The sequence below is a fragment of the Choloepus didactylus genome, chromosome 23 (assembly GCF_015220235.1).
Source record: "Choloepus didactylus isolate mChoDid1 chromosome 23, mChoDid1.pri, whole genome shotgun sequence".
NCBI classification, from domain to species: domain Eukaryota; kingdom Metazoa; phylum Chordata; class Mammalia; order Pilosa; family Megalonychidae; genus Choloepus; species Choloepus didactylus.
This window is the reverse complement of record NC_051329.1, coordinates 25,379,683-25,393,632: the sequence shown is the minus strand read 5'-3', so window position 1 is coordinate 25,393,632 and position 13,950 is coordinate 25,379,683. Positions and strand designations below refer to the sequence as shown.

At 39.9% G+C, this 13,950-nt stretch overlaps 2 protein-coding genes across 2 annotated transcripts; both read right to left on the bottom strand.

Moving 5' to 3' along the window:
- Positions 1-9,955: 9,955 nt before the first annotated feature.
- On the bottom strand, positions 9,956-11,095 carry LOC119519300 (armadillo repeat-containing X-linked protein 3-like). Its single transcript, XM_037816874.1, has 2 exons — positions 10,934-11,095; positions 9,956-10,729 (listed from the first exon to the last, which is right to left on the bottom strand). Exons 1-2 carry the CDS (start codon positions 11,093-11,095, stop codon positions 9,956-9,958), a joined length of 936 nt encoding a protein of 311 aa, XP_037672802.1.
- LOC119519637 (armadillo repeat-containing X-linked protein 3-like) lies at positions 9,956-11,338 on the bottom strand. Its single transcript, XM_037817397.1, is given in 1 exon segment — positions 9,956-11,338. A coding segment is annotated over 1 exon segment (1,140 nt). The 5' UTR covers positions 11,096-11,338.
- Between the last annotated feature and the right edge of the window lie 2,612 nt (positions 11,339-13,950).

Genomic DNA, 13,950 nt, shown 5'->3' with positions numbered 1-13,950 from the left:
GAAGAAATGAAGTTGTGAGATATGCACCTAGATGAATGGACCTTGAGGACAGAATGTTGAGTGAAATAAGCCAGAATCAAAAAGACAAACATTATAAGGCCTCACTAATATGGACTAACTATAATATGCAAACTCTGAGAACTGAATCTGAGAGCATAGGTTATCAGGGGAAGGCTTATGGTAAAGGTTCCTAGACTGTAAGCTCTTACAGCACCACATCTATTCATGAGTTGTAACGGTTATCTAAATTTTGAGATGCTGACCTGTTGTGTATAACCTGGTCAGTCCCTGGAACTTCAGGTATCTGTGTGACACCTGAGACTCAGAGCCAGAATTCTGCAGCTACCCCATACAGCGACAGTTTAAAAAGCTGAAAAAAGAGTTAGGACTTCAGTTAGAGATATGAATGAAGCTGATCTGGTTAGGACTAAGGCACATCAGACTAATGGGTAAAGGACAATATTGATGTTATTTTACAACTTCAAATTCTGTGTGAGATCAAAAGAAGAGATGTTTATTTGGTGCAAAATCTATATTTTCTGTAGCACACTATAGAATTTAACTTGTATGGTCAATTTATTCAAACACTTTCATTACATGGAACTTTGAATAGGGAAGGAGATTTGGTTTGTTTATGCAGGTTAGTGTGAAGCCTGATACATCACAGAGTAATTTGGGCAGAGAATAAAAAAGTATTTGCAAAGCCCCCTTGAGGGACTGGGGGAAAATGTGGAAATATTAAACTTCCCCACCTGGGGAATTCCTGATATTCTCACAAGCACTGGGGACTCCCAATTCAGAAGCCCAAGCCCTTGGTCTTGGGGCTTGATCTTCTGAAGCTTGTTACTACAAAGGAGAGGCTAAGCCTATTTATAATTGTGCCTAAGTCACCCCCAGAGAACTTCTTTTGTTGCTTAGATGTGGACTCTCTCTCTAAACCAACTCAGCAGGTAAACTCAATGCCCTCCCCACTATGTGGGACATGACTCCCACAGATGTAAATCTCCCTGGCAGTGTGGGACATGGACCCGCATCATGGGATTGAGAAAGCCTTCTTAACCAAAAGGGGAAAGAGAAATGGAACAAAGTTTCAGTGGCAGAGAGATTTCCAATGGAGTTAAGAAGTCAGTGTGGAGGTTATTTTTAATCATCACCTAGATATTCCTTTTTAGTTTTTAGTGTATTGGAATAGCTAGAAGGAAATACCTGAAACTGTTGAACTGCAATCCAGCAGCCTTGATTCTTGAAGAGGATTGTATAACTATGTAGTTTACACAGTGTGACTGCGTGATTGTGAAAACCTTGTGGATTGCACTGCCTTTATCCAGTGTACAGACAGGTGAGTAGAAAAAATGGAGACAAAAATTGAATAATAGGGGGGATGGGATGTTTTGGGCGTTCTTTTTTACTTTTAATTTTATTCTTTTTTTTTTTTTTGGAGTAATGAAGATTGATTGTGGTCATGAATGCACAACTATATGATGGTACTGTGATAACTGATTGTACACTTTGGATGAGTGTATGGCATGTGAATATATCTCAATAAAATTGAATTTTTAAAAAACGGTTCTGGGTAAACTGGATATCCATATACAAAGGAATGAAGTGGACCCTAACCTCTCACCATATACAAAAATTAATTTGAAGTAGATCAACAGCCTAAATGAAGGCCTAATTTTATAAACCCTTAGGAGAAAATATAGAGACAGCATATCCTCAGGACCTTGGTTTAGCAATGTTCTTTTAGATATGACATGAAAGACACCAACAATAGAAGAGAAAATAGATTAAACAGACTTCATCAAAATGAAAAGGTTTTGTGCAAAGGACATTATTCCTGTCATATGACAATGTACAAGCCAATTTGTCTACTTTCTCCTCTCCTCTGTGTATTGTTGACTCCCAGCTTCTTCCTGAGGCTTCCCCCACCCCCTCTCTCTTTCCCCCACCCCTCCCTCTCCCTCTCTTTGTCTGTCTGTCTGAATTTCATTCTGCTCATAAAGTGCTCAAGTAATCTGGATTAAAGCCCAACCTGAATCTGTTGGCCACACCTTAATTAAAAATAACATCTTCAAAAGGTCGTTTTAATAATGGGTTCACACCCACAGGAATGGAATTTAGAGTCCTAATATGTTTTTCTGGGGTACATAAATCAACCTACCGCAATCTGCCACGTGGACCCCAAAAAAGACATGACCTTCCCACATGCAAAATACATTCATTCCATCACAACACCCCAGAAGGCTGCAGTTTTTCAATAAAAAATACTAAGAAAAATGTCTCATCAAAATCAGTTATGGGTGTGGTCATAGACTAGTGCAATCTGGAAAACAAGTTGCTCCCAAAATACAGTGCTGAGAATAGGCACAGGATAAACAGACTCATTCCAGACAGGGCAAAATGGCAAGAAAACAGGGGCAATGAGTCCCAAACAAGTCAGAAACCAACAGGCGAAACTCCACTGTATCTCAAGGTCTAAGAGTCATCTGTGAATTGATGCTTTGTCCTCCAGGCCTCCAGGAGAGGCAGCTCCACTCCTTCCACACTCTTCCACAACAGCCATGCTTTTCCTGGACACTCGGGATAGGCCCCATCCTCTGCAAGTATCAGAATGGCAGCCAGGTTCACTGCAAATCCATGGCACAGACCACAAACTTCTGTGGAACTGTCCCTGAACACTGGGGAGCAATTCCCCCCCACCCCATCCCAGTGCAGGGGCAGGGGCAGATCCACGCTTTCCACACACATAGCTGGGCTCACTCTCTTGGCCTGAGGAGATCTTTTCAGTCTAGACCTCTGCTTCCATAGTTCTGCCCTTGAAGCCATTCTTCCTTCAATTCACCCCTTCTCAGTCTCTTTGAATCCAGACTGGCAGCGGTTCTGCTCAAACAAATTCCAGCAAAAATGTTGTTGGCTTTGTGGGTAGTTCAAGGGGGTTCAAACCATCAGACCAAAGGAATTTCCACAGATCTGTCCTGGATAACTGCATTTCTAATCCTGACTTCCACTGAAAAGGCTGAATGGTCCATGTCAGCCACACCCTCTTTTAGCAAAGTGTTGCTCCGTTAGAGCCTCACATGGAGCCCTGTCCTCGGGGACTGGTTTCCTGAAAGCCCAGGGAGGTCGCTGAAGGAGCTCAGAGCACTATCTGGCTATGCTGAGAATTTTCAGAGTCATCAATTACTGGTTACTTTCTGCTTAAGAGTTTAATTCTCATCTTATCCCTTTCCTCTCACATTTTACTATAAGCTGGAAGGAGAAGCCAGTCTGCAACTAGATTGGAAATCTCCTCAGCTAAAGATCCCAATTCATTGTTTTCAAGTTCTGCCTTCTATCTGACATCAGAACACAATTTATCAATTTCTCTGCCTCTTTACACAAGGATCTCCTTTCCTTCAGTTTCCAATGACTTGTTCATCATTTCCTTCTAATGACTCATTGGTGGTACATCTATTTCTCCCTTCAGTTTTACTGGTGTTTGCCTCATGTATTTTGGGACACCCTGGTTGGATGCATATATATTTATGATAGTTACTTCCTCTGGGTGGATAGCCCCTTTTATTAATATATAATGTCCTTCTTTCTCCCTTATAAGAGCTTTGCATTTAAAGTCTGTTTTGTCCAATATCAGTATAGCTACCCCCAGCTTTTTTTTTCTGGATATTGTTTGCATAGAATATCTTTTTCCAGCCTTTCTAGCCTTTCAAAACCTATTTGTGCCCTCATGTTTAAAGTGAGTCTCTTATAGACAGCATATAGATGTCTTGTATTTTTTTTAATCCATTTTGCCAATCTGTGTCTTTTAATTGGGGAGTTTAAGCCATTAACATTCAATATTCTTACTGTAATGGCAGTACTTACTTAAACCAATTTATTCTTTGGCTTTTATATGCCATGTCTTATTTTTGCCTCTAAACTAACCCTATTAGCTTCCCTTACTGATAAATCTTCATTTCTACACTCTCCTCCAAGTCGCTCTCTCCTGTACTTTCCTTTCAGCCTGGAGGATTCCCTTCAGCATTTCTTGTAGGGCAGGTCTCTTGTTAATTAATTCTCTTACCTGCTGTTTATCTGTGAATATCTTAAACTCTCCCTCATTTTTGAAGGATAGCTTTGCTACATAGAGAATTCTTGGCTGGCAGTTTTTCTCTTTCAGTATCTTGAGTATATCATACACCACTGTCTTCTCACCTTCATGGTTTCTGATGAGAAACAAGTGCTTAGTCTTATCAGCATCCCTTGTATGTAATGAATTACTCTTCTCTTGCTGCTTTCAAAATTCTCTCTTTATCTCTGGCATTTGACATTCTGATTAGTATGTCTTAGAGTAGGTCTATTTGGATTTATTTGTTTGGAGTGCGTTGTGCTTCTTGGACATGGATATCAATGCCTTTCTTAAGAGTTGGGAAGTTCTCAGCCATTATTTCATCGAATATTCCTTCTACCCCCTTTCCCTTCTCTTCTCCTTTTGGGACAGCCACAATACAAAAGTTTGTTGTTTTGTGTTGTCAATCAGTTCCCTGAGACCCTGCTCAATTTTTCCCATTCTTTTCTCTATTTGTCCTTTTGTCCATTTCAATTCTGATGCTTTGTTTTCTAGCTTGCTGATCCTTTCTTCTACCTCTTCAAATCTGCTTGGACTGTCTCTAGTGTATTCTTAATTTCATCTATTGTGCCTTTCATTCCCATTAAGATCTGTTATTTTTCTTTGCATGCTTTCAAATTCTTCTTTATGCTCACTCAGTGTCTTCTTGATATCCTTTATTTCTTTAGCCATCTCCTTGAACTCTTTTAGGAGATTTGTCTGAACACCTTTGATAAGTTGTTGCAGATTCTGTATCTCCTCCAACTTTTCTATTTGCTCCTTTGGGACATATCTTCCTGTTTCTTGATATGGCTCATTATTTCTTGCTGATGTCTGGGCACTGGATTATCCTGGTGAGTTTTCTCTGAAGGTCAGATTCTCTCCTTTATCAAAGCTTTTTTTGTTGATTGAGTTTATGTTAATGCTCTTCTTTGACACTTGGTTTGTATTAACCAACCAGGGTTGGACCATGGACCCATGAAAGGATGCACACCAGTTCCACAGGGCTCCAGGAAGAAAGTCCGGTAAAGACACCAGAAAGCCTTTAATTCTACTCCCCAAGGTGCTTTCTTGGCCTGCCCAGCATATGGGCAAAAGCCTTTTAAACATCTTCCTGGGGGTGCACTTTCTTCACCTGCCAGCAGATGGCGCGCCTCAGCAACCTATTCCTCTCATTCCGTAGAAGGCAAGCTACTCTTAGCTGTGGGCTCCAGACAATGGCTAGCTCCATCTGTTCGTGCAGGTTGAAACTGTTGATCCCAGCTAGTCGAGATACGCCAGCTAAAAGCTGGAACAGTGATAGACCATGCCCTGCCGGTTCCTGGGAGAGTGGACCTCCACTGCCCTTTCAGTTTGCTGCTGCCCACCTGTCAGGGACTGGACACCCTGAAGCTTTCTTCCCCTAGTGGGGGATGGGCACCAGAGCCAGATCTGAGGGGGTGGGGGGCTACTCATGCTCTCTCACTGCAGCTTCTCTTCATCTTGCACTTTCCTGGGTGTTGCACAGCACTCCCCCCAATATCCAGAGCTCCAGAACCGTTGCTCTGGACAGCTTCTGCCAGAAACAACTGTTCCCTAGTTGTTTTTCTGGGAGAGAAGTGAGTCCACCCTCTCCCTAGTTGGCCATCTCGGATCCTCCTCCCCATTTACATTTTAAGTAACTATTAGGGATGGAGGACCTTTTTCTGCCATTTTGCTATTTGGTTTTTATAAGTCCTTATTTATATTTTGTCCCTGAATTCTTCCATTACTGCCTATGTTCATATTTATTTGATTTTATGTACTGTACCATTTTGAGTCCTTTTCATTTCCATCTGTGTATTTTTTCAGGTATTTTCTTTGTGGTTACCATGGGACTTAAATTTCACATCCTAAATCAATAACAATCATGTTTTGTTTGCTACCAACCTAACTTCAATAGCACACACTCACTATGTTCCTATACCCCTTTATCCCCCCTACCTTTGTGTTGTACTCATTAAAAATTATTTTATACATTGTAATTCCCAAACCATAGATTTATAATTCTTCTTTATGCATTTATGTTTTAGAATCTCTAAGATGTAAAAAGTGGAGTTACAAACCAAAAGTACAACCCAGTTGTGCTGGTGTTGATAATACCCACGTGGTTATCTTTACCCCAGACCTTCTTTATGCTGTTTCAATCTATTGTCTAGTGTCCTTTTCTTTCGAGATGAAGAACTCTGTGTTAGTTTCCTAGGCTGCTCAAGCAAATACCATGAAATGGGTGGGGTTAAACAACAGGAATTTGTTTGCTTACGGTTTTGAGACTAAAGGAAAGTCCACATCAAGGCATCGTGAAGGCAATGCTTTTTCCCTGAAGATTGTGGTGTTCTGGGGCTGGCTGCTGGTGGTTCTTGGTCCTTGGCTTATCACACGGCTATGCACATGATGGGCTCTCCTGGCCTCGCCATTCTTTTCTGGGTTTCACTGATTTCAGCTTCTTGCTTCCTGTTGCTTTCTCTCTGTGTCTGAATTTCACTCCACTAATGAAGATGACAGTAATAGAATGAAGACCCTTCCTGACTGAGGTAGGTCACACCTTCTTAACCGAAGTAACCACATCAAAAGGTCTACTTACAATAGGTCCACACCTGCTGGAATGAATTAAATTTAACGTGCTCTTCTGGGGTCCATACAGCTTCAAACCAGCAAATTCCCTATAGCATTGCTCCTAGGGAGGGCTGGTCGTGGTGCACTCTTTCAACTTTTGTTTATTGGGTAATATCTTAATCTCTTCTTCATGTTTAAAAGACAGTTTTCACCAGATATAAAATTCTTGGTTGGCAATTGTTTTTTTTCAGTGCTTCAGATAGTTCATTCCAGTGACTTCTTGTCTCCATTCCTGATGCGAAATCGAAATTTCATTTTAGTGGAGCTCCCTTGTACATGACACACTGCTTTTGTCTTGCAGCTTTCAGAATTCTCTGTCTTTGGTACTCAATAATTTGATTATAGTCTAAGCTTAGTTCTCTTTGAGTTTATCCTGTTTGGGGTTGATTGGGCTTCTTGATTGTGTATATTCATGTCTTTCCTTAAATTTCAAAGATTCTCTGCCATTATTTCTCTGGATATCCTTCTGTCCCCTTTCTCTCCCTTTTTCTGGGACTCTCATAATGTGTTATACTGGTGTGCTTGATGGTGACCCACTTGTCTCTCAGGCTTTGATTCTTTCTTCTACTACCTCCAGTCTGCTGTTCAAACCCTCTGGGGAATTTTTTATGTCAGTTGTTACGGTCTTCAATTTCAGTATTTCTCTTTTTTTCTTTTTTTGGATTTCTTATCTCTTTACTGAGATTCTCCTTTTGTTCATTTATGATTTTCCTGATATCCTTTAGTTCTTAATGCGTGTTTTCCTTTAGCTCTTGAGCATACTGAAGATCATTTTTTCTGGCATGTCCAAATTCTGTTATCTTTCATTAGTGGTTTCTGAAGTTTTATTTTGTTACTTTGGATAGTTCATTTCTATCTAAAGTTTTTTATTTTTTATTCAGATAACAATGTGACAAGGATTTCCTTGAGTGCCAGTTGCTAACAAAAACAAAGAAATCCAAGTGAAAAAAAAAATACTTTTCACAGTCTATGCAAATTGAGTGTGTTTTGGCTGGTGGTATCTTCATAGTTAAGCCCTCCTACCAAGACGATTAGCCCAAGGCAAAAACATGGGGTCCCCCGTGTCTTTTCTGAGCATGCATCTTTCTTATCTTGAAACAGAAAGATAACTATTATATGACTTCTCTCATACGAAATAGAATAAGCAAATTCATAGAGACAGAAAGCAGAGCAGAGGTTACCAGGGACTCGGGGGTGATGTGGGTAGTTATTGATTAACAGGTATGAATTTCTTTGGGAATTATGGAAATGTCCTAGAAATGGATAGTGGTGAGAATTATACAACATTGTCAATGTACTTAATGTCACGGAATCGTTCACTTAAAATGTGAAAATGATGTTGACATTATATTGTATTTTACCATAAAAAATTTTTCCAAAAAGAAAATGATAGGGCTGTTTCATTTATGAACGTAGACATAAAATTCCTTAATAAAATATTGGCCAATTAAATCCCTGCATTTTTTTTTTCACTTAATAAATGCTAACTTTTATTGCTGGTTATGAAATGATACTGACACATGGCAGAATGCCCCATCAGAACAAAGGTCAACAAATAACTATCAACTCTGCATTTTAGGGAATTAAGGATGCTCACTTTTCTTGATTGTTATGTATCAAAACATTGTAAGTACTTTACATATAGTACCTCATTTATCCTCATGACAAACCTCATCTTCACCTCTCATCTATCATTTCATAGAGGAACCTTCAACCCACCTCATTCTTAATTTAAATATTTTTCCATTCAGTTATACTCCAATCAGTCACGTGCTTCATTCCCTAAACTTTTCTTCTCCAAAAATGTCTTAAAATTGATATTCATTTTAGATAAATAAGAACATATAGATGAATAAAAAGTAAAAAGGTAAAAATCACTCATTTTCCTTCCACCCAAAGATAACCACTGTTACTACTTGGGTACTTATGATTCCAGAGTTTTAAACGTCTATTTAAACATACGTTTTATTATTCTTGAAGAATGGAATCATACTATGAATACTGCTACTAACCTACCTTTTTCACTTAACAATGCATGATATATATCTTTCCCTGGCAAAATAGATTTCTATAAATATATTTATCATAATACACTGTGTGAACATTCCCTAATTTGTTTAACCAATCCAGTGTAATAGACACATAGGTTGTTTCCAATTTTTACTATTTTAGATAGTGCTGGGATGAACAGTCTTCTATATACACTATTTGGCCAATTATTCAATTATCTCCTTAGGACAAATAAGTCAAAGAGTTTACATACTTTAAGGATTATGATATGTATTACTAAATGGCCCTCCACTAACCCTGTGCCAGAGTAAATTCATTCCCATCATCAGGGTTTGAAAGGGTCAATTTTGTGACACCCTTGCTGACATGGTACATTAGGGGAGAGAGGGACTTTTATATAGACCCCACTTTTTCTTTCTAGTTATAAAAAAACATTGAGTGGCTCTTGGTTCAATGGGATAATAGTCAAACAGTTCTACACAAAATGGCCTCACCAGGCTTTCCAAATCTGTATCTACTCTTACTCCCCACTCTCTCCACTCTAAGCAAATTGGTCTCACTGCTACAGGAGTGGAGTTCTACCTCCATGCTTTTCTCACACCATTCCTACCTCATCCCTATCTCATGAAATGTCCTAACCACCCTACTCCATTCATGACTCATTTTAAATGGCAGCCTTCTCTATGAAATTTTAGCTGACTACTGTAACCGAAAGAAACCTCTGCCTCCTCTGTGCACATTTGATAATGAGCATGTGCTCAAGAAATTCTGTTATTTTTTCGTTTGTATATTTCTTATCTCTCCAACTAGATTATAAATCAAAGGACAAGGGTCATTTCTTTCTTCTTTCCTTTTTTTTTCTTTCAAGCATTAACACACACCTTTATTGATGATACACAAATGAAGTCAATGCAAATGACAGAAGGGAGCTTACTTATGACTAATTGGTTCACTGTCAGTCATTTACTTATGCAGAAGAAAATAGTAAAAATATTTCAATCCAGACAGTGAGATAAAAAGCAACAAACATGTTTTCAAAACAAGTAGTAATATTCATTGATCCAGCTTCAACCTGAAAACCAACTTGGATAATATCAGCATTGATGATACAATATGAATTCATTATTCAAAATTGGCAGCTGAAAGGATTCCTTTACCATATAAACCAAGGCGGAGAAAAGGAATAGTTTACAATGTATATTGCTTCTAAGCTGCAAAATCAAGATGTTATTCCTGGCTCTTTGGGAACATATGCTCTGCCAGTTTGGTCATGAATTTTCCAACTTTTACTTTCACCAAAATATCATGGTGACTTTCTATTCCCAGAACTTTATCAGCACACACTTGAAATTCTTTTAACAAGAAAAAGAGTGAACCTTCACTGAACTGATTCTGAGTAGGTTCATTTTCTTCCCATTTAAAATTGTCACTTATATTCTCAAATATGACCAGAAGTTTAAGAATAATCTCTTTGTTCTCCTTCTTATTAAAGAGGGATCCCAGTGAAGATGGTACTTGGGCCCTGAGCAGTTTTCTAGTCATGGCTGGATTTTCAGCCAAATTCAAAAGGAGTTTCAAAACCTGAAGTTTGGTTTCTTCATTTCCCGCTGAAAATAAACGAAAAAAGTCTGAAATGGAATTAGCAAGCATGTGCTGATACTCATTAGTAACAGTCATATCTGTAAGCAATCTTAGTCCAGCCAGCTGCACAGATGAGTTCAAGCGAGAAGTGACTGTGTCATCACACACTTGATTCATGTATATCTTAAACCTGCGCTGATTTTCAGCGTTCACACTCAAGTTATTCAGAACAATTAAAGCTTTTTCCTTAACTATGGGATCCTGAGTATTGAGAATCTTTGCAACAATTGGGAGGCCACCCAGATCACGAATAATATCTCTGTTAAATGCATAAGCAGCATTGTTACCCAGAGCAATTAAAGCTGCTTCAAGAATATAAGGCTTTTCAGCCATTTCAACCAAGCAAAGCACTTTCTGCAGCTGTTGAAGAGACAAAATAGTATCATCTGAATTGGGAGAAGCCTGTTTCTGAACAGCCCAACATGGCCAGGTGGCCCTAGCCCTTGCTCTGGCTCTAGCTCTGGTACCGGCCTCAGTCCCAATCCGGGCCCAAGGTGGGTACCATACTATATCCTTGTTCTCATTGTTGTCACCATCATCATCAGACTAGTCATTGTACCTGACCCCAGAACAGTCCCCAGCATCATCCCCATTCCCAAATCCACCCTCGGCCATTTTCTCCTTGTTCTGTTTTCTTCCCCGGGTCAGTTTATAAATGCAATAGCAAGCACCAGACCCAATCACCAGTCCTGCAGTCACCCAGCCTACTTTCCTGGCGTAGCCCATGCAATCGTCCCTGACAACAGCAGGGACCAAGGAATAGAGCAGTCACTTGGGCTGGGAGAAGATGGCTGTGGGCCTGGGTACAGGCCTATGGAGCGTGGTGGTCTTCAGCCACTTCAAGGCCACAATAGCTGATACTGGAGGTAGACCTCCACAAGACTGGGTAATTCGCTCCTTCTTTCCTCCCCTGGAGGTTGCCACGCCCAACAACCTTTCCGATCTGCAGAGAGACCACAGCAGTGAGGACTAAGGGTTTGATGAATGCCTAAGTGACTGTTCATATGTTGCTTTCCTGATTCATGATCCCCGTTGTCAGGGTTTTTGTTTTTTTTTTAGACTCTCCGTCTCTCTATCCCACCAAAAACATGCACATGCCTGTCTCCTGCTTAGCCCTCAAATCGACCTTCACCGATAGGGTTTAATTTCTTTCCTCTTCTCTCTCCTGGTGTCGTACAGCAACCTACAGAAAGACTGGCCACCCAAGAGAGGCTCATACCCACTAGACCGAGGCCACGATCAGGAAGACTCAGCCAAAGGCTGGGAAACAGCCACTACTGATCTTTCGGTGGACGGACCAGTCCCCAGATCACGAAACTCTTTCCTAATTCAGAGGCCTGGTTGTTAAAGGATTCCCATCTTTGTTACCCCTCTTGGGGTTCCGCTGACATATCACGTCGCACCTCACCTCCCTCCCCATGCCCAGCATTTCCCCGCCGACACTGTCCTGGTGGCCTGGGGGGGAGGGGCAACACCCAGGCCCCAGCTCCCTTTCCGATCATCCCTGCATTTTTAAAAGTAGAAAAACAGATTGACAATGGTTTATGTGTTATCACTTAGGAGCATTAGTCTTTGCTGAGCATTTTTAAGGGGCCAGAGCAGTGGCCCTAAGGGAGTATTTTCAAACACATTCACATATGGTACACCCACAAGCATTAAACCATGGAGCACATTAGTACCCTGACCACTGACCACTGGAGCACATTAGTACCCTGACCACTGACCATATATTATGCCAAAACCTGAATTTCAGGTTTTGGCATAATATATGAAAAGCAAAATTTATTATACTCCTATTATAAGACCAATGAAATATGATGTCGGTGTAAAGGAAATTCCAAGCAGTTCTACCATTTCTTAAGAAACAATATAAGAACTAAAGGCTTCTATTACTGTTAAAGTAAAATTTTAATGTAGCATAATAATCTATAGATTAGATCTAAGTGTAAAGGTTAACACAGCTCTATGGAAGGATTTGTGAGCATATTATAGTGTGGTCCCTGTTACCTTAGGAGATACAATTTATGTTCTCTGCTAATGCTAAAGAATTTGCATATCTAATTCTGGAATACATGTTTTGTTGGATGCTTCCCTGGGAAGGGATAACGGCCCTTAATGAAGATTTGATTATGTGCTTGGGGACCTCAATCGATAGCTAATACAAAGACTGGTAGAAATACGACCATTCTTAGCTATCGTGACTGCTTTTTTAAAACTATATTTTATTGCTTAATTTGAAATCACCTTGTTTTGTTGTTTTTAACCTCAGATGTTCTGGACAGAGACTTCAGCTTGGCACTTTTTCAATTTAAAGCCTTTTTTCAACTTTCCCAATAAACATATATGCTTACAGCCTCTAATAATACTAAATAATGGCAAACAGCAGGAAACTGACAGGCTAATGCTGCATCCACTCCAGCAAATGAGGCTGCAACATCTGGATCCAAATACATTAAAGGGACATTTTGGCATTAAGGAAACATTGCGCCTCTTAAATGAATTTTCATCCAATCTCAAGATATTTATTAAATTTCAGCAATTGTGCATTTGGGCTTCAGGGAAGAATAACATTTTTAAATATATATTCTCAATATATTTATATTAAGTAAAAGTTTTAAATTTTTAAAATAACTTTCAATCCCAGAAGCAGAACACAAAATCTACCATTTTAGTTAATTGGGACAGGAAAATAAATTTGAATTTTGATCTGCCTAACAGAATTTTGTCAAAAGGTCTGATTTTTTTTCATATATAGAGTTTTCTATAAAAAAATTGTCATTTTCTTTTTAAACCAAAAATGCAAAGTAAAATAAAATTTATACATAATTCAGGAAAAAATGGCAGTTCTTATTTATCATTTCAAAAGTTATTTATTCCACAATACTTTGCTGAGGGTTTATGTTGTGATAAACAGAACCTAGCCAATGAGAAATAAACCTGCAGAGAGTTAAAATAGGTGTTAAAATGTCCGTAAAATAAAGCTTGTGCGCTTCACTTAACTAGATGCCACTCTTTCCTATATTGCACGTAATTCGCACGACGTGATGAATTAGGACGCCCATCGCCGTGTCCGCCACCCCAGCCGCCACTGCTCCTCTGAAGAACTGCCTTGGCCCAGCCCTGAGGGCTGACGCGGGCACCCCAGGCAGTCATGTTTTATATTGCAAGCCCCCACCCTCTGCTGGTCACAGCTGCTCAGACAGGGGCAGAACAACAACTGCAAGGTCAGCCCATCCCAAGGTCAAGACCCTAGGAAAAGGCCCCATGAGCTGGGCTGATCAGATTCCGCTTCCCATGAATTCAGTCTAGGAAATGTGGACAACTTTGCAGTTGAAGCTAAAGCCCAAAGTTAATGATGCAAACAGAGGCCAGTGGGACCAGGATGGCTATGTGGAGACCAAAGTTACAGAGGTGCAGAAATTGTGAGGAAGTAGAGCAGGCCAACAGTAAAGAAGAGAGAAAAGAACTGATGTAAAAATATCACGAAAGAGCATCGAGTCCCTAAAGTAGCTGTAGTTCTGGGCCACTGAACATTCTGAGTTCAGTTACTTTCCACTTGGAGTAATTTGAATGGATATTTG

Excerpts from the sequence above, each read along its gene's own strand:
- LOC119519300 (XM_037816874.1), bottom strand. The coding sequence starts at position 11,095 with ATGGGCTACGCCAGGAAAGTAGGCTGGGTGACTGCAGGACTGGTGATT. Across the intron at positions 10,730-10,933 it reads ATGCTGGGGACTGTTCTGGG|CTGCAGAAAGTGCTTTGCTT; the intron begins GTCAGGTACAAT and ends TCTCTTCAACAG.